At 47.0% G+C, this 23,612-nt stretch overlaps 1 protein-coding gene across 1 annotated transcript in view; it reads left to right on the top strand.

The window, feature by feature from the left end:
• LOC149431220 (insulin-like growth factor 1 receptor) overlaps positions 1-16,490 on the top strand; it is a 54,316-nt gene extending 37,826 nt beyond the window's left edge. Inside the window, exon 2 of the mRNA XM_089665774.1 lies at positions 15,871-16,490. Coding sequence (XP_089521900.1) covers positions 15,871-16,490 — 620 coding nt within the window. The remainder of the gene's footprint in view (positions 1-15,870) is intronic.
• Positions 16,491-23,612: the final 7,122 nt, after the last annotated feature.

Genomic DNA, 23,612 nt, shown 5'->3' with positions numbered 1-23,612 from the left:
CTTTGGTCACTACGGCACCCAGAAAAACCAAACCGCCATTTTCAGGAACGTGTGCTTGGGAAATATTGTGTTTTGGAACTGTTTCCAACCATAGTGAACCAGGAAATTCTAAGGATACGAATTACTTTTTTTTTTTTTTTTTTTTTCCCCTCAAAGGAACACATTTTCTAACAGTGAATATGGTTTTCATTTGGGAAATTACATGCACTCCAAAATCAAATGTTTAAAGCAGATTCAATTTTGAAGTACTTTTAGAACATTTGTAAAGTCCTTGAATGTACTGAGAACTTTCATATGAATGTTCATTCAAAACTCTAATTGCGTATAGCCAGCTTTAGCTTCACATACTAGTGGTGAGTGCCGCCCCCCCCTCTACAAAATGGGGTTGAATTCAGTCCACGCAACAAAATGTACAATATATAGCTCTAGGATCATTCCTTTCCCAGCATAAAGCTGGCAGTACACCAGTAGGTTTTTGAATGAGCACTCTCATTCCCAGGACATTTGATGACTTAACCAATATCCTTCCAAAGTTCTTCAAAATTTTGTTTTTTACCATTTTGATTTTGGAACGAATAGACTTTCCAGAGCGAAAAACCACATTCACCTATTTAGAAATGTATTTATTGTTATTATTATACAGTATTTATAAAGCGCCAATAGTTCGCTCAGCGCTGTACATTACAAAGGGGGACAGAACATGTGACAGAACAATACCAATACAATGCAAAACATGAGGGGATTGAGGGCCCTGCTCCTTGGAGCTTACAATCTAGGAGGGAGGGGATGGTGGCACAGGAGGAGATAGCTGTGGGGGATGGAGTGGTAGGAAGAGTGGAGGAGGTCGGCAAGTTAGCAGGGGGTGGGGTAGGCTTCCCTGAAGAGATGGGTTTTCAGGGTGCGCCTAAAGGAGAGGAGAGTAGGTGATAATCTGATGGGTTGGGGCAGGGAGTTCCAGAGGATGGGTGACACCCTGGAGAAGTCCTGGAGGCGGGCATGGGAGGAGGAGACCAGGGAACTAGAGAGAAGGAGATCTTGTGAGGAGCGGAGTGTGAGTGTTGGGCGGTACTTGGATATTAGGTCGGTGATGTAGTTCGGGGCAGTATGGTGGACAGCTTTGTACGTCAGTGTTAGGATTTTGAATTTGATCAGTTGTGCAATCGGAAGCCAGTGGAGGGATTGGCAGAGGGGGGTGGCGGAAACGGAGCGGTTGGAAAGGTGAATGAGTCTGGCAGCCGTATTCAGGATGGACTGAAGCGGGGATAGCCAGCGGCGAGGCAGACCAGTGAGGAGGGAGTTGCAGTAGTCGAGTCGTTATTTGAGAACATTCTTCTATTCGAATTCTTCATATTTTCAAAACCAATGTCAGACTGACCCCATCAACAAAGAGAAAACCAAACAAAATTCTAATTGAATTTCTTTCATTTTTGTGGAAAGTAGCCCAAGATTTTGGTGGTGAGGAAGGTGAAAGTAGCTCTTTTGACCTCTGTTGAGATTATTGAGAGACCTACAGCTGCTTATCCTGTCTACATTTTGATGTTTTTTTGTGACCTGGGCTTTGAAAGACAAGACAATGCTTTCCCAACAGCTTGTAAAGCTGGCTATACACATTTTAGATTTTTCATTCAAACATTTGTACGGGAATTCTAAAAAAATAAATAAATTTTGTCCAGATCTTCTACTTGAATCTCAGACTTCTTAAACCAGGTTTCTTTTGCGCCTCCAATGTATGCGAATTACAATTAGGTACGATTTTTCCCGAACGAAAACTATGGTCAGAATTGTCATTTGAGAAAAATTTTTTATCTTGCTCCTTTCATATTTTTTTCATTGCTATGGTAGAAAACGAATGACTCTACTAACCCTATGGGCAGCACAGTGGCTAAATGGTTAGCGCTTCCGCCTGGTAGTACTAGGTTCGCCGGTTCAAATACCATCCATGGCACCACCTGCCTGGAGTTTGCATGTTCTCCCTGTGCTTGTGTGGGTTTCCTCCGACACTCCAAAAGACATGCTGGTAAGTTAATTGGTTCCTGTCTACTGTAAATTGTCCCTAGTATGTGTATGTATGAATATGAGTTAGGGACCTTAGATTGTACACCCCTTGAGGGTTAGGGACTGATGTGAATGTACAATATATATGTAAAGTGCTGCGTAAATTGACGGCGCTATATAAGTACCTGTAATAAATAAAATAAACACTTAGAAAATCAATCGTTCCGAAAACAAAGGTTTGGAGGGAAATTCTTTGGCCAGCTTAAGGCCATAGTGTACAAGTAGCAGTAAGTTTTCAACTTTACAACATCGGCCGGCCATTCATGGGTCGAAATTCGACCGATTTTTATTTTTTTTTTTTTGTCTGAAAATCGAACCCAAGAATAATCGGCTGTTTTCTCTGTTAGTGGGTCAATGGCACCGGCCAATTTTTTTTCGTGCTTCCTCCCCTTTTCAGTGATCAGGGCATGTTGGATAATTTGTAAAAAAAAAGACCGATTTTCCACTCGATGGTCAAATTGTACGATTGTTTTTCCAAAAAAAAAAAACCATATGTGCATAATCCATGACCTGGAAGGAACAGAAGTTTTGCCTCTTATATGGGGCGAACTTTATGACTTGGTCGGCCGATTTTTCGAAATCATTGATGGCAACCATCGTTCGGAATTTGGACCGTGTATGGCCTGCGTTTGATGATTGTTATATGGGGTGAATTTTGACTTGGTCGACTTTTTTTTTTTTTTCCCCATAGCAAATAAACCGTAAAGCTTGGCCATGTCTTATGTTACCACTTCCATTTACCGTAGTATTCTACATACCCATTCTTGTGTTTTTATAACATATGTTTTACATTTTTGTTAATATAAGCTTTTTAGTGTTTTTTTTTTTATATTTTTACACACACACACACACACACACTATATGTAATATTTGTAAGATATCTATTCCAGATTTTGAGCCTTCATCGGTCTATGCGGGATGATTTAGGAGAGTAGATGTAGTCATGTGCTTATTATTCTGATCATCTCAAGTTTATTGTTCTGTATTGCCGGATCTGACTGTGACAAAGTGCTTTTCAGCCGAGAAAAGCCCTGAAGCCAAAGGGTTATTTCCTCAGCAATCCTCTTCCTCCCCCCACTCAGAAAATAATGCAAAATGCCCGGAATTCCTTTCATTCCTGAGAGGGCTTGGAAGAAAGGACTGTACTGACCCCCCTGTATGAACCCAGCCCCCTCCCTCATTCATAGACTGCTTGTTGGATTTGTTATGGCTGTGTTCTGATTGGATTCTAGACATAAAAGCATCCATTGAAGAAGCAGGAGGACAGAATGGGGCAGCACTTCCTGTGACTTCAGTCTGAGGTCAGCCTCTCCTGGAGGCTGGAGAAGGGGAGGCCGTTTCACCGACACTGCCTGAGTGTGTGGCAATGCTTGGATGTATGAATGCATTTTATTTCCATTGACTTCTACGTGATTCTTACATTCGGGAGGAACTTTGAACCATAGTAATGATACTGAAGCACATTCCGAACATTATTAGGGGTGCATAATGATGCATGCATGATAGAACCAGCCTTCTTCCCCCTTTTTTTTTTTTTTTTTTTTTTTTTTTTTTTCTTTTCCCCCTCCTTTTTTTTTTTCTTCCATTTTCCCTCCTTGTTTTCTTTTTTCCCCCTCCTTGTTTTCTTTTTTCCCCCTTCCTTGTTTTCTTTTTTCCCCCCTCCTTGTTTTCTTTTTCCCCCCCCCTCGTTTTCTTTTTTCCCCCCTCGTTTTCTTTTTTCCCCCCTCCTTGTTTTCTTTTTTCCCCCCTCCTTGTTTTCTTTTTCCCCCCCTCCTTGTTTTCTTTTTCCCCCCCTCCTTGTTTTCTTTTTCCCCCCCTCCTTGTTTTCTTTTTTCCCCCCTCCTTGTTTTCTTTTTTCCCCCCTCCTTGTTTTCTTTTTTCCCCCCTCCTTGTTTTCTTTTTTCCCCCCTCCTTGTTTTCTTTTTTCCCCCCTCCTTGTTTTCTTTTCCCCCCCCCTCTTGTGTTCTTACCCCCCCCCCCCTTGTGTTGTTCTCCCCCCCCCCCCCCCCCCGTGTTCTTTTTTTTTTTTTTTTGGTGAACCAAAAAGAAGGCACGTCACTTTAGATGTGCGTCATCCAGAAAGGGGTCTAAGGGGGCTCAGATGTTTAGCTGTGTCCCTTTTGAGTTTAAGGGGAGCTATCTGCAACATCCAGGATGGGCCCTGGTATGGAGGGGTGGTTTAGGGGTAGGTTAATCGTGTATAAAAGTAGGATCTGGGAGGAACTGCTCCCTGAGGGACACCTAAAAAAGCAAATTATTTTAAATAATGGGGGACTACGGTAAAAGCTCAGATGTTCAGCTGTGTTCCTTGAGTACAAGGGGGTCTATCTGCAACATCCAGGATGGACTCTGGTATGAAGGGTAGGGTAAGTAGTAGGGGTAGGTTAATCCTATGGAACTGTAGGATCTGGGAGGAACTGCTCCCTGAGAGACACCAAAGAAAGGCACGTGACTTTTTAGAGAGTTGGTTCCTTAAAGGGGTTTAAGGCTCCATTCACATTTTTAGCGTGATTTTTCACGCATATTTTACAGTGATTTTTGCATGGTTTTTCCGTGTCCTCCCTTTTTTTTTTTTACAGTTTTTTTTTTTTAGCCGTTTTTGAGCTTTGGCGGTTTTTTTTTTTTTTTTTATTAGGCAATAGAGAAAAATATCTATTGCATCATTTTGTTGCTAGGTTTTTCTGTTTTTAGTTTTTCAATCTGCTTTTAGGGTGTTTTTTTTTTTTTTTAATTATTTTGTTTTTGTTAAGGCAAGGGATTAGAGTTAAGGTTCGGTTAGGATCCAGTATTTTTTTTTTTTTTTTTTCCCCATACTATTTATTTATTGTTAGGGTGATAATATTAATAATAATAATAATAATTAGAAACCATAAATGTAAAATAATCATAAATACTTGTAATAATAATTAACCCATAACGTTAAAAAAAGTAATAAAATGTTTTTTTTATTTTTTTTTTGTCTGGTTGTTTTATTATTATTTAATAAAAATGTATTTCAGAAAATCACACAAAACACTGGTTAAAACGCACCAATTGCGCCAAAAATCTGCAAATTTGAGCTACAAAAGTAGCTTCAAACCTTTTTTCTTTTTTTTTTTTTTCTTTTTTAAGCTTCAGGCGTTCTGCTTCAGGTGACTTGGAGTGGAGATGTGAACCATCTCCATAGAGTAATATTGAATATTTTAATTTTTTTTCCTCCTGAGCGTTTTGGAACTTCGAGCTTCGCGCTACAAAACGCTCACGTGTGAATGCAACCTAAGGTAAAGCTCAGATGTTCGTGTTCCTTGAGTACAAGGGAAGGGCTAGCTGCAAAATCCAGGGTTTTTTTTTTGTTTTGTTTTGGATGTACAATATATTCATAATTTTTTTTTTTTTGTGTGTTTTTAAATGTTCTATCATCTGTGCCCATATAGACTATTGGTGCTTTGAACCCTTCTTTTTCTAGAACTCTGTTTCTCCACGGAGGCGAGCGTCTTGCTGAATGACTGAAATGTGTCGCTGATCCGTTTGACCCCGTCAGAATTGGTGGTTGTAGGTCGTTTCCCGAGGGTCTTCCTCTTGATGTCTCGGCACCTGTAGTGTGCCGGTATCATTGCGCACGACGAGCGAGCTCTGTGTACAAACTGCTGGCAATTTCCTGCCTTCCTCTACTGATACAGACAGTTACTAGCAGAAAAAAACAGCTTAAATATTATTATCACAGTTAAAGGAAAGGTTGTTCTGTCATAATATGCCACCCACTCTGGTTGCTGCACTTAGGCAGAGCATCCTGCGGTGTGAAGAACAGGATGTGAATTTCACATTCTCCAGAATTTTCAGTTCTAGCACATCTCTACCATAGATTATAGGTTGAAGATGGGGACATCGTGTTTCTCTGTCTGATACTTTAAACAATTCCGTCTGCCTTCATTGATTTGCATTCGTTAGTTTAAAGTGGAGCTCCGTCCAAATATGGCAGCATAGAAATATGCACCTTCCACCACTTTTATCATGCTAATGTACTCGGTCTGATGTGGTAGCATCATTCAATCTACTTCCTCTGAGCCCAGGTTGTCCTGGACTCATTCCAGTCTGCAACTGGACAATAAAAAGCGAAGCGGCTCAGCAGTGAGCTCCTCTCTGTCACTTTGCTCTCAACTCCTATCAGCATGCTTCTGGTTGGCTCCTTGTGCTGCTGCTTTCTCCAGGGGCGGATACTAGGTCAATACCAACACCTTAGTGACTGATTACAGGGCTACATTAATTTTTGTCTTTTTAATCTGCCTATAGTTCAGCTTTGGGCCCCATGTACACTGGGCAGTTTACCCCTCGTGCTTTGGGCACCAGTGCTGCGCTGCATGTGGAGGGCACAGGTGCACAATCCCCGCTGCCAGCAGCCTGTCAGTATCTGAGAGTATCCATGAGATGTCCAAAACAAAAAAGTCTGTTTTCTAGGCATTCGTCCTGAGCTCATGTCACCCTAAACTTTGGACCACTAGGTGCGCCATCCAGCCACAGCCATTCTCTCAAAGATACTGACAGCAGGGCTGGATGGTGCACCGGTGCCCTTCACCTGCAGCTAAACACTGGAGCCCCATGCATCGGGGGTAAAAATCCAGTTGTGCATACGGCCTACAATAAGTACCCCTCATCCCATCTCTCCCCACCGTCATGAATAAGAACCTCTCATTCATCCCCCCTCCAATATTCCATTATCGCCCCCACCACCATGGGGCCTAAAATAAGACCCTCATTCATCCTCCCCCCAATCTTCCATTATCGCCCCCACCACCATGGGGCCTAAAATAAGAATCCCTGATTCACCCCCCCCAATCTTCCATTATCACCCCCACCACCATGGGGCCTAAAATAAGAACTTCTCATTCATCCCCCCCCCCCCCCCCAATCTTCCATTATCGCCCCCACTACCATGGGGCCTAAAATACGATCCCCTCATTCATCCCCCCCCCCCCAAATATTCCATTATCACCCCCACCACCATGGGGCCTAAAATAAGATCCCCTCATTCATCCCCCCCCTCCCAATATTCCATTATCACCCCCACCACCATGGGGTCTAAAATAAGACCCCCTCATTCATCCCCCCCATCTTCCATGATCACCCCCACCACCATGGGGCCTAAAATAAGAACCCCAGATTCATCCCCCCCCATCTTCCATGATCACCCCCACCACCATGGGGCCTAAAATAAGACCCTCATTCATCCCCCTCCCCCAATCTTCCATTATCGCCCCCACCACCATGGGGCCTAAAATAAGAACCCCTGATTCACCCCCCCCAATCTTCCATTATCACCCCCACAACAATGGGGCCTAAAATAAGACCCCCTCATTCATCCCTTCATCCCCCCCATCTTCCATGATCAACCCCCACCACCATGGGGCCTAAAATAAGACCCTCATTCACCCCCCCCCAATCTTCCATTATCGCCCCCACCACCATGGGGCCTAAAATAAGAATCCCTGATTCACCCCCCCCAATCTTCCATTATCACCCCCACCACCATGGGGCCTAAAATAAGAACTTCTCATTCATCTCCCCCCCCCCCCAATCTTCCATTATTGCCCCCACTACCATGGGGCCTAAAATAAGATCCCCTCATTCATTCCCCCCCCCAATATTCCATTATCGCCCCCATCACCATAGGGCCTAAATTAAGAACCCCTCATTCATCCCCCCAAATATTCCATTATCGCCCCCACTACCATGGGGCCTAAAATAAGAACCCCTCATTTATCCCCCCCCCCCCATCTTCCATTATCACCCCCACCACCATGGGGCCTAAAATAAGAACCCCTCATCCCATCTCAACTATGCCCCGTGTGCATGGAGACTAAAGGTTTTTCCTAAAAAGTTGACTGTGAGAGAAGAGGGAGAGTAGGCTGCCAGAGTAGTGCCCCTTAACCCTAGGTTCACATCTGTGCGGGTGGTGCCGCTGCGGATCCGCACGAAAATCTGTGCAGCCGCACCACCCGCACAGAGAAATGCGGACCCGCGGGCGGGTGCCTTTAGTTCTAATGGCACGCCGTCCGCACTGGAAAACGCAAACGTACTGGGAACCGAGGTTCCTGTGCGGGCTGCATTTTCCAAAGAAGTGCAGGGACTTCTTTCCCTGCGTGTCACGTGCATGGGAGTCCATTCAAATGAATGGGCTCTCGTGCCTGTGCAAATCCTGCATTGGATGTGAAGATGCCGAGCAGAAGTTGGCTACTGCTGGAGTAAAGAGGAGAAGAGCGGAGAGTACTGTCTTCATGAGTAAATAAAACGGCTTTTTGTGCCAACCCATCCCCACTTCAGTCCTAGATAATCTTTTTAATTCTTGGAGTGCAGGGTCAGCCCCACTTCAAGGGGAAATGGGCTTTTAAAGGATGACCTCTGAATGACAGGGAATGATAGACCTCCATCGTGTTGAAGTATGAACTGGCAGCTTGAGGGTTTCACTACCAGAGGTGCAATGGTTAGCAAGTCCTGCATGGTGAGATTCAACAGTAGCAGGTACATAGGGTAATAGCTGTAGGTCCTTCTTGTCATTGTGAAGGAAAAATCCATGTGTCCCTGCTGGTTGTTGCATTTTGTTGTCTCTCATAAATGGTTTAATTATGATGATGCTTTGCGAAAATTCCCCATCGAGCAAACCTAATAGCCAGCCAATAATTAAAAAAAGAAAATCCTGCTTGTCACTAATAAAAAGCCAAGATATAATATGCACACATCAATTCTATGTCTATGGAAGGATACCATGTCAAGTAATTTTTTTTTTAATTACGTTCCCAGTTTAGTTTGAGAGCTCTAGCATCAGGACATGGAGCAGTGAGCAAGCTCAAATGCAGGTTACCATGCTCAGGTTACAGCAACACCTGGGGATTTCCCAAAGGACCGCTGAAGACATCTCCTGTATACAAGACAAAGCGTAAAAGATAAAATGGCAGCCAGTTAATTGGATTGTAAACTGGAAAAAAGAAGCTGCCAAGGAGCAAGGAAATTGACAATAGTGAGATGAAGGTGTTGGTGTTACCTGTGTTGGTATAAATGCTGGGGTATCTTCTTGTCACTCATTAGACCTAAAGTGGCTTGGAGAAACTACGAATCCTCTTCAACTTCACAGAACAAATCTAATTGAATGAGACCAACTCTTATCAGATGCAATAAGGGAGAGTTGCAAAATTTCATGAGCTTGCAAATCTGCTAGTCAACACGTGGATCTAATTCAAAACCCATTTCTAAAATCTTCAATCCTGACATAGATATTGTACAGAGGACCTTAAAGTCCAGTCAAATCCTATCCAAGCTTAAACCTGCTCCCACCCCTATTCTAAGTCCTAAACTAACTACCCTGAAGGGTAGGGGTCTCCAAACTCTTTACGCAAAGGGCCTGTTTACTGTCCTTCAGGCTTTTAGAGGTCGTACTGTGGTCAAGTGGGAGTAAACTGTGCCCCAATGTTGGCGTCAGTGGGAGTAAACTGTGCCCCACCGTTGGCGTCAGTGGGAGTAAACTGTGCCCCACCGTTGGCGTCAGTGGGAGTAAACTGTGCCCCACCGTTGGCGTCAGTGGGAGTAAACTGTGCCCCACCGTTGGCGTCAGTGGGAGTAAACTGTGCCCCACCGTTGGCGTCAGTGGGAGTAAACGGTGCCCCACCGTTGGCGTCAGTGGGAGTAAACGGTGCCCCACCGTTGGCGTCAGTGGGAGTAAACGGTGCCCCACCGTTGGCGTCAGTGGGAGTAAACGGTGCCCCACCGTTGGCGTCAGTGGGAGTAAACGGTGCCCCACCGTTGGCGTCAGTGGGAGTAAACGGTGCCCCACCGTTGGCGTCAGTGGGAGTAAACGGTGCCCCACCGTTGGCGTCAGTGGGAGTAAACGGTGCCCCACCGTTGGCGTCAGTGGGAGTAAACGGTGCCCCACCGTTGGCGTCAGTGGGAGTAAACGGTGCCCCACCGTTGGCGTCAGTGGGAGGAATGGTGCTCCAACGTTGGTGCCACTGCTGTAGAGGAAAGATGTCTATACATGTTACCTGGGCGCTCCAGTCCAGTCACATTATTTGCTCCCATCACTGACTTCAGGGTAGAGGAGGGACAGCCAACAATGGATGCCCCATAGTAAGCCTATGGGTAATTAAATGCATAGGAATGGCAGCTATTGTCAGTGCTCTCTCTTCTCCTAACTGAAGCTGGCTGCTGGAGAGATTGTGACCTGACCAGAGTGCCCAGGGAATAGGTAAGTATTCACATATTTCCTCTATAGGGTAGTTCATATAGGGCTTAGAATGGGGGTAGAAGCAGGTTTACAGTTTTAGGTAGGCTTTGACTGGACGTCTACTGAAGTGTCACTGGGCAATGATGAACCCCTTCCCGGCCCCGGTGTCTCTTCAAGTAGGTCTTTATGGCCAGGGGTCAAGATGGACTTGCCTAATTGTGTAACCAATGCGCATGGCTGTCACAGGGGTCACATAATTAGAAGCCCTTCCCGTTGGGAGCTATCTGACAGTTTAGTCACTGTGCAGGTAGTGTGGCCATCTATGGACAAATGTGTGGGTGTTAGATCGTCCTCTCTGACACAACCCATGTATTCTGTGGATGACAAGAAGTGCCCTCGTGACCTTGGGCACTGGTGGTCTTCCACATTTTTATTTCTAATGTGCCTTGAAAGGTCCCAAAATAGACAACTTGACAAATTTTCAAGATCTTTATAGTATTTCCACGGCACCAAGAAAGTGTATTGAGTTGAAAGTCTTCACGTTCCATTGTACAATTTCAAAATGTATACAGAGATTGGGATCTAGCCACAGAACTCGTCGGAGCGGTACCTCTCTGCTGGGAAGAAGTCTGAGAGATCAGCAGATGTTGGATGCACTTTTGTATCGAGCTTCGGCACATAGAAGCCCAATATCTGCAGGCGTACGCTTAAATAACTAAAGAGCCTTCCATGGCCCAATAAGCCGATAATTGCTATCTAATGAACCATGGCGGATACAAAAAGAGGCTGGGTGTTTCTGAATCGCTTACTGACCAGAAAATGTTCTTCATCCCCATATGTTCCAGTTTTAGAGGCTTTTTTGACTCCAAAATGCATTTAATGTACGTAAACAGGTGTGGTGTGTTGTTGTTGTTGTTGTTTTTTTTAAGAAAAATTGTTGATTTGTTACCAACTAGGAGGTGCCAGAGAACCTCTTCTGATATCTTGTATGGAAGCTAAGGTGCTCTAGTATGTTCCTTGGTCTCCAGCCAGTTGATTACACATGATGCCAGCCCAGTAATTGGGCATATACAAGACCTTGGAAGGGGTGGACCAAAGCTAGTGACAAGGAAGCTGCCAGCTATTGGCACCCCTGGTTTTTAGGCTGTATTCACATCTTAGTGTTGCCTCAACGGTCCTTTTTTTTTTTTTTTTTCTCTTTTTGTTTTTTTTGTTTTTTTTTTCATTTGAATAATCTGCTCTACGTGCAACAATTACGCCAAAGAAGCTTTTTAGATGCTAAGCTTGTGTGTGTTTTAACTGTGCATTTGTTCACAATCGCATGTCTGCCTTTAGCAATGAATGGCACCACAAGCGCACTATGTGTTCTGTGAATGTGCGCAAAAACATGCGCTTTTGTGCATGTTTACCCTAGGTTCAAATCTGTGCAGGTGGTGCCTCTGCGGATCCGCACAAAAATCCGTGCAGCTGCACCACCCGCACAGAGACATGTGGACCCGCGGGCAGGTGCCATTATTTCTAATGACACGCCGCCCACACTGGAAAAACGCAACCGTACTGGGAACCGAGGTTCATCTGCGGGCTCCATTTTTCCAAAGAAGTGCAGGGACTTCTTCCCTGCGTGGCATGGGAGTCCATTCAAATGAATGGGCTCTCGTGCCCATGCAACACGTGGCCCGCACGGCCGCATCGATGTAATCCGGGGGTCAAAGAACGATTTTAGATGTGAATGGAGCCTTGGGGATCTGGGGCCACTCCGAAGCATCATGCACACACTGGAGGTGCTTCTCAGACCTCATGCACATTGGGTGTCAAAAACAGCATTTTTAAGGGCATTTGCCAATTTTTTTGATGGACTTTGAACTTTAGGGGGGAAATGAACCAAAAGCCATTTGTAATTGGTTCTCTTATGTAAGCACTGTAGTAATAAATCTTCTGTTGCTGGAAAGGAACCATATTTTTATCTTTTACGGTGTATTTATCATTGGGGGGGGGGGGGGGGGTACTGTACAAAATTGTTGTATTGGTGGTTCAAAAAATAGTAAAACGGAGAATTTAAAGCAGCTGCATTTACAGAAAAAAAAAAACCTTACCTAGGGGCACAAAAAAGCCTGGTTGTTGTGTAATGCGCTCTGTCTGCTGCGAGTGTGAGCGATCTGGATAAAGCTGCTTTTATAAACCGTGCAGGAAAAAAAAAGTGTTTTGGTAGGAAGTAGGAAGGCTGGTTCTAGTGCGTTGTATTAACACATTCGTTGTCTGTGTACAGAAAAGTAAATCTAAAGTAGAACGGGCAGCACAGTGGCGAAATGGTTAGCACTTCTGCCTGACAGTACTAGGGTCATTGGTTCAAATCCCAGCCGTGGAACCTCCTGCCTGGAGTTTGCATGTTCCCCCTGTGCCTGTGTGGGTTTCCTCCCACACTCCAAAGACATGCTGGAAGGTTAATTGGATCCTGTCTAAATTGTCCCTAGTATGTGTATGTATGAATGTAAGTTAGAGACCTTAGATTGTACACCCCTTGAGGGTTAGGGACTGATGTGAATATACAATATATATGTAAAGCGCTGGGTAAATGGACGGCGCTATATAAGTACCTGAAATAAATAAAATAAACTATGGCCTCCCATTTAAAAACACAAAAACAAAAAACTGCAGCGCCAAAAATAAATCCCAGGTATGAGTCTTTTTATGTAGTTACATTGGTCCAGCTTGGACCAACATAACTATGCATATTCCATACCTGTGGGATCCCTCTAGAAGGTGGAAATCACAGTAGTAGACACCAGTACTCCAGAGATCTAAGTGAGCTTCCAGGTCCCTACTGTGCGGCTTGAACACTGGATGTTGACTGCTTGACATTCAGAGATCACTTTGCATTTTCTCAATGAATGCAACACATTCTTTAATTGGAGGAGGTGGAGAGGCAGGGTGAAGTCGTCGCCAGGGGCGGACTGATTATTTGGAAACTCGGGCACTGCCCGGGGTCAGTAGGGGTCCCCATGAGACACCCATGGTACCTTTTTCATAGGCTTTTTTGAGTTTGGGCAAGGACACGGGCCCCATGATCCCCTATTGCCTAGGGGCCCCATGAGTTGTCAGTCCGCCCCTGGTCTGGAGGAACCCATGAAGTAACATTCTGGTGTCACGGAACCCCTCCCAAGAATATCTACAGCTCACCATACATTAGTGTGATGGTCAGTGGAAAGAATTACTACCTTACAGATAACTAAAAAGATCAATGGTGACAGTGGGATCTGAGAGACAGAAATTGCTCAACCCTTAGCAGACTCTTGAGGTACCCAGTGTGAGAGAGGCTAGTCTAAAACAAATACCAAAGCCAGTTCCTATATGATGCACAAAACTCAAGAAGAAAACAAAAAAAACCTTTTACGTTCCCTGACTGAGCCAAATCTGCCTTCATTAGTGTCTCACACGCTCCCCTTCCCAGGCACTGCAGCTCCCACTATGTAGGTTTCAGCAACAGAGGCAGTCAATCCATAAAGTAGTGGGCAGGACTAGGGTGTGGTCAGGTGTTGATTGACAAGATACAGGCTTGTGAATCAGTAGCGGCAGTGCTGATGGTTACGCCCCCTGCCACGTCTTCACATGCCACTGCAGAGCAAATAGATACTGCCTTTATGAGAGTGGCAACTGTGCTCTGAATTCAGGAGCACTGCAACATTGTTGCCACATCATAACAGGAAGCTGTATTAGATGGGCTTCAAGTGCTGATGGTTCTAAAGCATTAAAGCAGAGTTCCAACTGATAAAAAAAAAAAAAGTTTTTTTAAAAGTCAGCAGCTACAGTTTTTGTAGCTGCTGACTTTTAAAAACCAGGACACTTACCTGTCTCTCGGTCCAGCAGTGTCCTCACCACCGCTGGTTTCACCAGCCATAGTCTCTCCCTGGCGCCGGCATCTTCAGTGTGGGCACCCGGCTGTCACGGGGGGGGGGGGTTTGGACAACTTCTGCTTCCAATCGCCTAGGCGACGCAGTACCTATCAAATTCGGGTACCACCCCCCAAAGGTGCCATACTGACCCCGGGCCCTCGGGCAGTGGCCAAGTTTCCAAATGGTCAGTCCGCCCCTGCTCCAGACTTGTATGATGTAAAACCCTTCTTAAAACAAACAAAAAGTCCATCAACACAGGTCTTGAAACACATTTTAAAACTTTGAATCTGATTCCTTATGCAGCAAGCAGAGGCGTTTACACTGTATCCTATTAGGCTGTGTGAGCTGAATTTTGTCAGGTGGACTCGTGAGGATGGAGATAAATGGCTTGCTAAAATTGGGCACCGCAACCGGTTAGAAGGCTGCTTCCAATGACCAAACCATGTAGGGGTTGAAAGTCCCGGCAAAGGTCTTCAGATGTGAGTGATGGTGCACTGACTCACAAGTATTCACAGCCTTCATGTGGGTACGATGTTGGTCCTTTGGGCAGCTTGGGGAGAAGGTTGCAGCAAGTCATGGTAGCACACAGTTTAAATAGGGACAAGCAAATCTCTTACTTTTCAACAATCACGCTATGTATGGCCACCTAGTCTACAAATTGTATATTTTCTCACCATGTAGATTAGGTGGCCATATTGGTAGAAAGTCTGGGCTCATTCCTCGTTGGTGGCCTAACTATAAATTGAAGCACAACGTAGGATACTATGATTCATAGACTGAGCTGATCTAGGACATAATCTGGTTGGGAATGGCTGGTCTTTTGGTGTGCCTAGTACCGAAGAGCTCTAATAATGGCTCATGGCATAAAGTCAGGTTTCGGGGCCAGTAGGGCTTGATCTCAGGTGTGGCAGCACTTGCCCCTCTGAAGAGCAGTCTTGTGGACCAACATCGTACCCACATGAAGGCTGTGAATACTTGTGAGGTTGCTTTTCATTGAACGGTCAACAGATGGCTGGAAGGTGGTATGCCACCTCCTTACTGGCTGTTTTGACCCTAAAATGTCTGAACCACACATGGCTGTTGGGCAGTTGCAGCATTGCCCTGGTAAGTAATAGGTCATTTTTGGTGGCGGTGCTGCCCATTGAGTGTCACGGAGTTCGACTTTTGCCAAGCTTGGGAAGCAAAGCACTGTGGGCACAATATGTGTACAGCCCTAAGCGGCTGTATGTCCTTTTATTTGGGGTGGTAAAACCGTGGCTTCTCCACCTGCTTTCACAGCCCCCTGGCTGCATGTCTAAACAAAGCTTACACTTGCATTTCAGGAGTGGTAAAACCAGGTGGTTTAGCCACTCTTTTTTAACAATTTGTGTTGGGGGGGGGGTGTCCCTTCGCTCCCTGCCCCATAGCCAGAACTGGGTGTCACCAGAATCACTGGGTGTCACCAGATCTAATGTCCTCATAAGATTCCCAATCTCTTCCTGTTCTGGTGACCAACCAAAATTTTGGATTTTATTTCACTTTCAGGACAAAGAGGGTGAATCTCCCCAATTGGGGCCCAGACAGCAGTAAAGTCCCAACAGATGTTCTTAATCCTCTCCACTCTATCCAAAACTTTAGTTCTACTTTAAGCCCCGTTTGACAACAGCTAATCTTCTAATGCAGTAACAGTGAAATCGGTATTTGATTTGTTTGCAAACCGCATTATCTAACTTATCATTTTTCTGTCGCCCACAGTATGCAGCAACAGCATGGACATACGCAACTATGTAAGTGAGCTTAAGGAGCTGGAAGACTGTGTGGTGATTGAAGGCTACCTCCAGATTCTACTCATCTCCACCGCAAAGGCTGAGGATTTCCGGAACTTGCGTTTTCCCAAGCTCACGGTGATTACGGATTACTTGCTGCTTTTCCGGGTGTCGGGCCTGGAGAGCCTGAGCGACCTCTTTCCCAACCTCACAGTCATCCGTGGCCGCATTCTGTTCTACAACTACGCCTTGGTTATCTTCGAGATGACTGACCTCAAGGAGATCGGGCTCTATAGCTTGAGAAATATCACACGTGGTGCTATAAGGATAGAGAAGAACTCTGACTTGTGCTACCTTTCTACTGTGGATTGGTCGCTGGTCCTGGAAGCGGTCTACAACAACTACATTGTTGGGAATAAACCACCGAAGGACTGTGGAGATATGTGTCCTGGCACTATGGAAGATAAGCCAATTTGCCAGAAAACCGTGATTGACAATGAGTTTTCTTACCGCTGCTGGTCAGCCGAACATTGCCAGAAAGGTAAGATCCTGCAGATGGGTTACCGCTCTAAGTCTCAAGCATATTCCTTTGGTCCCCTTCCGCACTGAGTGCTGGCTTGGGGCTCCTCCTGCTCATCACAGGTGGCTTTCCATCATAGTCCCTGTCCTAAGCCATGCCTCTGATGCACTTCAACCTAATTCGGTTTATTCGTAGAGGTCACCTCTTCAAATAAGCCCAGTCGGTGTGAAATGCATCAAAGCGATTGGCTTAGGGTGCGGACTATGTTGGAAGCCAACTGCTTTGATTAAACTTCTTGGTGGGACTTTATGGAAGTGCAGCTTTCTTTCCTTTTTGCCATGCTTAGGCATTGGTGGTTATGTCAACCCTATGGAATGGTCCTAAGCCATGCTTCTTTGGTGCGTTTCACCCTAATTGAGTTTGTTTGTAGAAGTCACCTTCTTATAAGCCCAGTCGGGGTGCATGGTTTAGGAACGGACTATGTTGTAAGCCAACTCTTACTTTAAAGCATTTCACCTTGACTGGGCCTATTTGAGGCACATGGCCTAGGGTGGGAACTATATCAGAAGCGAACTGCTTTGATTAAATGTCTTGGTGGGACTTTATGGAAGTGCAGCTTTGCCTTTCCTTTTTGCCTTGCTTCGGCATTGGTTGTATATGGTATACCTTATGGAATGGTTGGTGAAAGTTTTGTGTATCAAGAAATAATGGTGAGCTTTTCCGTTGTGGACTTTTCTTGTGGACGTTTTTATGTTGCAATTACACCAGTTGAGTGTATAAGTTTGGGATTCTCAACATTGGCTGCATGCTTGTTTTTAGTATTTGATTCTCTTAATCGTGAAGCAAGATTAAGAAGCTTGCAGCTTTAACAAGTCGTTGTAGGCAATGTATGTCATGATATGTGTCTTTAAAGCTGAACTCCAGGAAAAATCGATTGGACCAGTATGGTTATCTCTAAGGGTTGCTACGTAATTTGAGCATCTCCAGCAACCCTCCAGATATTATCAGTTGTAGTCCATTCCACATAAGTCTGAGATGTGATCTTCCGGGCGGTGCTGCATTGCTTCCCATTTCTTGAGGGCTCCTTCACACAGGTGGCAAGTTGCTGGCTTGCAGCTGTGGCTCCGCCCCATTGGCCACAATGGGTGAATTTTGCAGGCTGTGCTATAGCCATGAAGCAACACATTGGCAGCTGCGGCATGTGTACTACACCATCCAGCTGTAATGTCAGCATTTAAGTGGGTGATGGTAAAACGTGGATAAACCTCTTGTTTTTACTACCCCCTCAACCAGGGGTGGACTGACAACTCATGGGGCCCCCGGGCAATAGGGGATCATGGGGCCCATGTGTCATCGCCCACACCCAAAAAAGCCAATTAAAGTTACCAGGGGCATCTCATGGAGCCCCCTACTGACCCCGGGCCCTCGGGCAGTGCCCTAATGCTCAAATGGTCAGTCAGCCCCTGCCCTCAACCATAGACCCAGGATCACCTCCTAAATGCCTGGCAGCCGTTTCTCTACTGCACTCTGAAAAGCATTCCGTTGCATATTGCTTCTCAGAGGGCTGTCGGCACTGCTGCCACAGTGAAAGTGCTCTTATAGTGAGTATAACGGGTCAATCGATTGACACCTCCTCCATTCAGAAAACCTCTTGTATTCTTTTTTTACCTTGAATGATTGATTGTAATGTAACATTCAGAAGGGAGGCTTAATGTGGTAGTTCTTACCACATCCAGCCTGAGTTGTGGTGTTGCAGTAACATTCTGTATCATAAACGTTCGCTCTGCACCTATTCCATTCAAAAAACATTTTTGTATTCTTTTCAGTGGATACAAGACGTTCTGTATTTGGACAAGGGTAGAGCATGACACATGACATTCAACCTCCCCAACTACACCTTGTCCAATCGCAGAACATCTTGTGTCCACTGATACAAGATGTTTTTTGAATGGACGAGGTGCAGAGCGAACGTTTAAGCCAGGCATGGGAAGTCACTGCAACACCACTTGACCACAGCTCAGGCTGGATGTGGCTCGGACTAAAACATTGAGCCTCCCCGGCAGCCCTCGGGATGTTACATGGCATTAATTAGAGGTAACATGCAGACCCAATGTAAATTTTAAAAATCAACTTTTCAAGAAGTTCAGCTTTAAATCGCTCATCAGATATTTCCTGATATTGCACTGAATTGGAGCATATGGCTTTCTGTTGCTTTTTATGATGTGTGATGTTAATGTTCCTTAGACCTGTTTTTTTTTTTTTCCTTCAATTCACGGAACTGCATACCTGTTTATAAATGCCAGGCTTTATTGGGAACATTGTGTTGCAGGTCTGTTTACTGTCTGACACGTGTATACATTGTACATTGCCAGTACATTCACCTTTTTATGAAAGCTGTAACCTGTCACAGAAAAGGTATCCCCAACTAGAAGTGGTGCTGGATCCATGGAGGTCCAGCAACTTTGGCTGGCTCCAGGATAGGCCAGGAATTGTGTGGATGGGTTCAGGGAAGGCCAGCAACTGTGTGTTTGGGTTCAGGAAAGGCCAGCAACTATGTGTTTTGGGTTCAGGGAAGTCCAGCAACTGTGTGTTGGGTCCGGGAAAGACCAGCAACTGTGTGTTGGGTCCGGGGAAGACCAGCAACTGTGTGTTGGGTCCGGGGAAGACCAGCAACTGTGTGTTGGGTCCGGGGAAGACCAGCAACTGTGTGTTGGGTCCGGGGAAGACCAGCAACTGTGTGTTGGGTCCGGGGAAGACCAGCAACTGTGTGTTGGGTCCGGGGAAGACCAGCAACTGTGTGTTGGGTCCGGGGAAGACCAGCAACTGTGTGTTGGGTCCGGGGAAGACCAGCAACTGTGTGTTGGGTCCGGGGAAGACCAGCAACTGTGTGTTGGGTCCGGGGAAGACCAGCAACTGTGTGTTGGGTCCGGGGAAGACCAGCAACTGTGTGTTGGGTCCGGGGAAGACCAGCAACTGTGTGTTGGGTCCGGGGAAGACCAGCAACTGTGTGTTGGGTCCGGGGAAGACCAGCAACTGTGTGTTGGGTCCGGGGAAGACCAGCAACTGTGTGTTGGGTCCGGGGAAGACCAGCAACTGTGTGTTGGGTCCGGGGAAGACCAGCAACTGTGTGTTGGGTCCGGGGAAGACCAGCAACTGTGTGTTGGGTCCGGGGAAGACCAGCAACTGTGTGTTGGGTCCGGGGAAGACCAGCAACTGTGTGTTGGGTCCGGGGAAGACCAGCAACTGTGTGTTGGGTCCGGGGAAGACCAGCCACTGTGTGTTGGGTCCGGGGGAAGTCCAGCCACTGTGTGTTGGGTCCGGGGGAAGTCCAGCCACTGTGTGTTGGGTTCGGGGGAAGTCCAGCCACTGTGTGTTGGGTTCGGGGAAGGCCAACGACTCTGTGTTGGGTCCGGGGAAGGCCAACGACTCTGTGTTGGGTCCGGGGAAGGCCAACGACTCTGTGTTGGGTCCGGGGAAGGCCAACGACTCTGTGTTGGGTCCGGGGAAGGCCAGCGACTCTGTGTTGGGTCCGGGGAAGGCCAGCGACTCTGTGTTGGGCCCGGGGAAGGCCAGCGACTCTGTGTTGGGCCCGGGGAAGGCCAGCGACTCTGTGTTGGGCCCGGGGAAGGCCAGCGACTGCGTGTTGGGCCCGGGGAAGGCCAGCGACTGCGTGTTGGGCCCGGGGAAGGCCAGCGACTGCGTGTTGGGCCCGGGGAAGGCCAGCGACTGCGTGTTGGGCCCGGGGAAGGCCAGCGACTGCGTGTTGGGCCCGGGGAAGGCCAGCGACTGCGTGTTGTGCTCAGCACAGATGGAAGGACCATGGTAGCCTCCATCACTAGTTGGGGACCTTTGCTGTGAAAAGTAGCAGCCACCATGATAGGTACTCTCACACCGGTATATACCCCCAGGACTGTGTGTGTAGATCACTGGTTGGGACACCCTGTCCTGCACTTTGGGAGAGGAAAAATGATCCTGCATCCTCATTCTTGACTAGTATGACATGTATTATTAACCACCATACAGCAGGGTGAGAACAGACCAGCCTGCATTGTGTTCTGTCTGATTTTTATTGCATTGTTACACTTTTATTATTGTACAGTAACATAATCTTTAGTGATACTCAAATGACCTGTCATCTCTGTTTACCAAACATGATACCTTTAAGCTGTGGTTGAGCTATAGTACTACGCTGATATTTGATTCCATTATTTCTTACCCAGACTTCCTTATATAAAGGTGTTTACTGACAAGCTTTGTGTAATTGTATTGGCCTGGATGTGAAGGAGAAAGCTGTGTTATGATTGCTTATCAAAAGAATGGAGAAGCCTTATTGTACGTCAAGCTGGATGGAGGACAAATATCGACTAATAATTTAGTAGTTGTTCAGGGTGCAGCCATGGGAGCAAATGAGAGGCTCCCAAATAGACCTGATCGTACCAGAAGCAAATTGCTGTGCTGGTCTTCGGTGTTGCCAAGGTTGGAACATTGTTGTTTATTCGCTTTTAAACACGTGTACTCTTCCATATCTGGCTTATCTGTGCAATCAAAATTGTATTTTGATCATTTTAGAGTCACCCTTGCATGTAGAGACTAGGGCTGTGTCTCCTTACTCTGTGTGCATCAATAGAAACACACAGCCCTGTTGCCTAGGATGGCAAGGCACTCCACCAAACTTTATAAGCAAAGGGCCAGTTTACTGCCCTTTAGGCTTTAGGGGGGCTGAACTGTGACCAGCGGGAGTGGAAAATGCCTAGGCATCAGTGGGAGCAAACAATGCCCCATCATTGGTTATAATAGGAGCCCCCATTGTTGGTATCACCGGGATAAAAATAGTGCTGTTGATGGAATCGTGCCCCACGGATGGTGTCAGCGGGAGGAATCGTGCCCCACGGATGGTGTCAGCGGGAGGAATCGTGCCCCACGGATGGTGTCAGCGGGAGGAATCGTGCCCCACGGATGGTGTCAGCGGGAGGAATCGTGTCCCACGGAATGTGTCAGCGGGAGGAATAGTGCCCTACCGATGGTGTCAGCGGGAGGAATAGTGCCCTACCGATGGTGTCAGCGGGAGGAATAGTGCCCTACCGATGGTGTCAGCGGGAGGAATAGTGCCCTACCGATGGTGTCAGCGGGAGAAATAGTGCCCCACCGATGGTGTCAGCGGGAGAAATAGTGCCCCACCGATGGTATCAGTGGGAGGAATAGTGCCCCACCGATGGTGTCAGTGGGAGGAATAGTGCCCCAACGATGGTGTCGGCGGGAGGAATAGCGCCCCTGGCGATGGTGTCAGCGGGAGGAATCGTGCCCCACGGATGGTGTCAGCGGGAGGAATCGTGCCCCACGGATGGTGTCAGCGGGAGGAATCGTGCCCCACGGATGGTGTCAGCGGGAGGAATCGTGCCCCACGGATGGTGTCAGCGGGAGGAATCGTGCCCCACGGATGGTGTCAGCGGGAGGAATCGTGCCCCACGGATGGTGTCAGCGGGAGGAATCGTGCCCCACGGATGGTGTCAGCGGGAGGAATCGTGCCCCACGGATGGTGTCAGCGGGAGGAATCGTGCCCCACGGATGGTGTCAGCGGGAGGAATCGTGCCCCACGGATGGTGTCAGCGGGAGGAATCGTGCCCCACGGATGGTGTCAGCGGGAGGAATCGTGCCCCATGGAATGTGTCAGCGGGAGGAATAGTGCCCTACCGATGGTGTCAGCGGGAGGAATAGTGCCCTACCGATGGTGTCAGCGGGAGAAATAGTGCCCTACCGATGGTGTCAGCGGGAGAAATAGTGCCCCACCGATGGTATCAGCGGGAGGAATAGTGCCCCACCGATGGTGTCAGTGGAAGGCATAGTGCCCCACCGATGGTGTCAGTGGAAGGAATAGTGCCCCATCATTGGTGACAGTGGGAGGAATAGCGCCCCACCGATGGTGTCAGCGGGAGAAATAGCGCCCCCGCCGATGGTGTCAGCGGGAGGAATAGCGCCCCCGCCGATGGTGTCAGCGGGAGAAATAGCGCCCCCGCCGATGGTGTCAGCGGGAGGAATAGCGCCCCCGCCGATGGTGTCAGCGGGAGGAATAGCGCCCCCGCCGATGGTGTCAGCGGGAGGAATAGTGTCCCAAGGGCCAGATTAAGGCTAGCAAACGGCCACATCTGGCCCCCAGGCCGCAGTTCAGTGTGCCCTATAGTGTTCTGTTTATATCTACATGTAAATGGCATGCAGCGTGCTCCTCCAATGTCTAGAACTGTGGCGTACCACTAGATGATATGTACTGTAGATCTTATTAGATATGCAAAACTACGCGGCTGCTGGATTTTGTATTATTCGCCCACACCTGCATGCCGGGATACAAAGCTGTTCTGTGTGATGACATGGCATTGCTACTCCTAGATGCATTAGGTAAACTTAATAGGCTTGCTTCCTCTCCATTAGAACGACTGTAATTGTTCATCTGCATCAGATGTTCTAATATTTCACTGGCAGTCATTTATTTATTTCAGGTACTTATATAGCGCCATCAATTTACGCAGCACTTTACATATATATTGTACATTCACATCAGTCCCTAACCCTCAAGGGGCGTACAATCTAAGGTCCCTAACTCACATTCATACATACACATACTAGGGCCCATTTAGACAGGAGCCAATTCACCGACCAGCATGTTGTTTGGAGTGTGGGAGGAAACTGGAGTACCTGGAGGAAACCCACGCAGGTACAGGGAGAACATGCAAACTCCAGGCAGGTGGTGCCGTGGTTGGGATTCAAACCAACAACCCGAGTACTGCCAGGTGGAAGTGCTAACCATTTAGCCACTGTGCTGCCCATCATTTCCTGGTCTGCCATCCATCGTTTAAGAAGTAAAAAACAGAAGCTCGCCAATACACCTTGTTGGGGGTTTCTGCATTCTCTGTGAATGGGCCCTTTTTTGTGATGCTAACTGGCTCTTCATGGTTTATAGAGGGATTGTCAATATTATGGGGGGGGGGGGGGGGGGGAAACAACCATTGCTGCTTGGTGTCTTTACCAGGTTTAACTTCCCCAACATTTGCTACAACCTAGGATCTAAAAAAAAAAAATGAAAACTTGCTAATGTTCAACAGTCAGAAGGGATAGAGGAGATCCGGAGTACCTGGAGGAAACCCACGCAGGCACAGGGAGAACATGCAAACTCCAGGCAGGTGGTGCCGTGGTTGGGATTCAAACCAATGACCCAAGTA

The sequence above is a fragment of the Staurois parvus genome, unplaced genomic scaffold, assembly GCF_062004578.1.
Source record: "Staurois parvus isolate SC_StPar_1 unplaced genomic scaffold, SC_StPar_1.0 ptg002338l, whole genome shotgun sequence".
In the NCBI taxonomy this organism is placed as follows: domain Eukaryota; kingdom Metazoa; phylum Chordata; class Amphibia; order Anura; family Ranidae; genus Staurois; species Staurois parvus.
The sequence above is the reverse complement of the archived record's forward strand: the minus strand, read 5'-3'. Positions and strand labels throughout refer to the sequence as shown.